Source organism: Oratosquilla oratoria, chromosome 37, assembly GCF_046742065.1.
Source record: "Oratosquilla oratoria isolate Oo_2021 chromosome 37, ASM4674206v1, whole genome shotgun sequence".
In the NCBI taxonomy this organism is placed as follows: Eukaryota; Metazoa; Arthropoda; class Malacostraca; order Stomatopoda; family Squillidae; genus Oratosquilla; species Oratosquilla oratoria.
The window spans coordinates 29,344,743-29,347,242 of NC_134813.1; the positions used below are offsets into that span (position 1 = coordinate 29,344,743).

Genomic DNA, 2,500 nt, shown 5'->3' on the forward strand with positions numbered 1-2,500 from the left:
CACACACACACACACACACACACACACACATTCATAAGATAAAAATAAAACTTATATTACCTCCGCACCCATGGCGTCATGCATTTTTTTTATCATATTTTTAAATTGTCGTGGAATATGAATCTAATTTTGCTCAGTTTATTATAAGCGGGGGGTGGGGAACGGGGCTTACTATCATAACATACATGAATACGAAATAATACAATACAATAGTGTATTACCATCCCCATACGCGCATGTATTCATGTTTTCATGTACCCATCATCACATATATCTATATGTACAATAAAAACACTAGGAGCGTGTGTTCACAAATGCGTAAGTAATCACTAGGAAAAGTAAACTAACGAAGCAGAGCGCTTTCGTATAATTACATCTTTAGTGCAGATACAAAGACGTAATTATACGAAAGCGCTCTGCTTCGTTACTTTACTTTTCCTAGTGGTTATTTATGCATCTATATATACATCCATTCTTCCATTTGTCAACATGAATATACATGTATGTATACGGGTGTACATATACATATTACATGTATATACATACATATATATATATATATATATACATATATATATTGTTTTGTTTATATTTCAGCCTTTTGATACTATGTAAGCTCATGTTTGTATGTAAATACGTACTTGAGTATGTTTTTCTTTTTTTAAGAAGACTGCTGACAACCGGCGACAACTCCTTCCACTATTATGAGCCTATGTGACACAGAGAAACAGATTCATTGATGCATAACATACACAACAGTTAACCATTTCATTCTTGATGTTTTTTTAAAGGATCGGTGACGGCTTCCGTGGGGCTGCGGAGACTCTACCAGAGAAACCGGAGAGACCATATCCCTAAAAAAAAAAAAAAAAAAAAAAAAAAAAAATTCTGATGTTCTTTCTTCTTCTTCCCCTTCTTCAGGCACGCTCGAGACTGAGACCAACTGGGTGGAGAAGGTGATCGTTCTGCTCCTCCTCGGGATAATCTTCGTCTTCGGCACCGTCGTCAACGCTATCGTCTTCCTCGTCTTCTACAAAAGGCCCTCACTCCGATCTATTTCAAACAGGTAAGAAAAAAAAATCGAAATCGAAATCTAAAATCAAATATAATTAAGAATAGGAAAGGAAAGCTAAAATTATAGTTAAGTGTAGGTGTAGATATATAGTAGATGCATAGGTATAGGTATATACTGTAGATATAGGTATATAGATGTAGGTATAGATATAGTTACAGACAAAACTGACGGTCAAAAACGATATCAAAGTAAAATAACTTTGACAAACATTTCCAAAACTCAAAGCCAAAGGCAAAGGCAAAATCCAAATTACAACTTCATATTAAAAAAAAAAAAAAAAAAAAAAAAAAAATATATATATAATAATAAAAAAAATAATAAAAAAAGCTCACACAAACCCTTTCCCTTAACTAAATATCACCTGGCTGCAGACAAGGAAAAACAGAAACAAATCCTACTATCCGGAGGTTAACTATATGCTAATGAGACCTCAAAATCCTCGGGGTTAGCCCCAACTCTTTCATCAAGCATGATTTCTTTGAACGCAACCGCACCCATTTCGCTTCACATTGACTCACTCGCTCATTCCAGACTCCAATTACTGTTAGGAATATTGTCAAACGCCCTTTGGGAAATCATTGGATAAAAGGGGGAATTATTGGACGTGAGTTTAGTGATAATTGTGTATGGGAAAGGATAACAAGCGTCATTGTAAAGAGATTAACTTGAATCTCCGGTGAGAAGAAGCTTTGTCACCATTTTCAAACTCCACATCTAAAGAAAATAGATAATCAAATATTTGATTAGTTACAAGTAAATAAACACGTGAATAAATGAATAAGTATATAAGTGAATAGATGAATAAATTAATAAATTAATTAATAAATAAATTGATTATTCACTCAATAGATAAATAAATAGATAACAAACAAATAGATAATCTAACTGATTAAGATAATGCTAACGTTAGCTCTACCAAATCAATAATGGGGACAAATAAGTGTTTCCAAAAACAAAGATGATGGTGTAGATGGTGATGGTGGTGGTACTAGTGGTGATTGTGGTGATTGTGGTGATGGTGTGGATAGTGATAGTGATGGTGATAGTAATGGTGATGGTGATAGTGATGATGGTGATGGTGGTGGTGATTGTGATGATGGTGCTGCTGGTGGCGATGGTGATAGTGAGAGTGATAGTGATGGTGATAGTGATGGTGAGGGTGATAGTAATAGTAATGGTGATGATGGTGATGTGGTAATGGTGGTGCTGGTAGTGCTGGTGATGGTGATGGTGATGGTGATGGTGATGGTGATGGTGATGGTGATGGTGATGGTGATGGTGATGGTGATGGTGATGGTGATGGTGATGGTGATGGTGATGGTGATGGTGATGGTGATGGTGATGGTGATGGTGATGGTGATGGTGATAATGATGGTGATAATGATGGTGATGGTGATGGTGATAATAATGGTGATAGTAATGGTG

At 35.6% G+C, this 2,500-nt stretch overlaps 1 protein-coding gene across 1 annotated transcript in view; it reads left to right on the forward strand.

Annotated features, from left to right (window-relative positions):
• Nucleotides 1-2,500, forward strand: part of LOC143019411 (uncharacterized) — a 52,700-nt gene that overhangs the window by 3,667 nt on the left and 46,533 nt on the right. The window contains exon 3 of the mRNA XM_076175046.1: nucleotides 823-1,066. Within this exon, the coding sequence (XP_076031161.1) occupies nucleotides 823-1,066 (244 nt within the window). The remainder of the gene's footprint in view (nucleotides 1-822; nucleotides 1,067-2,500) is intronic.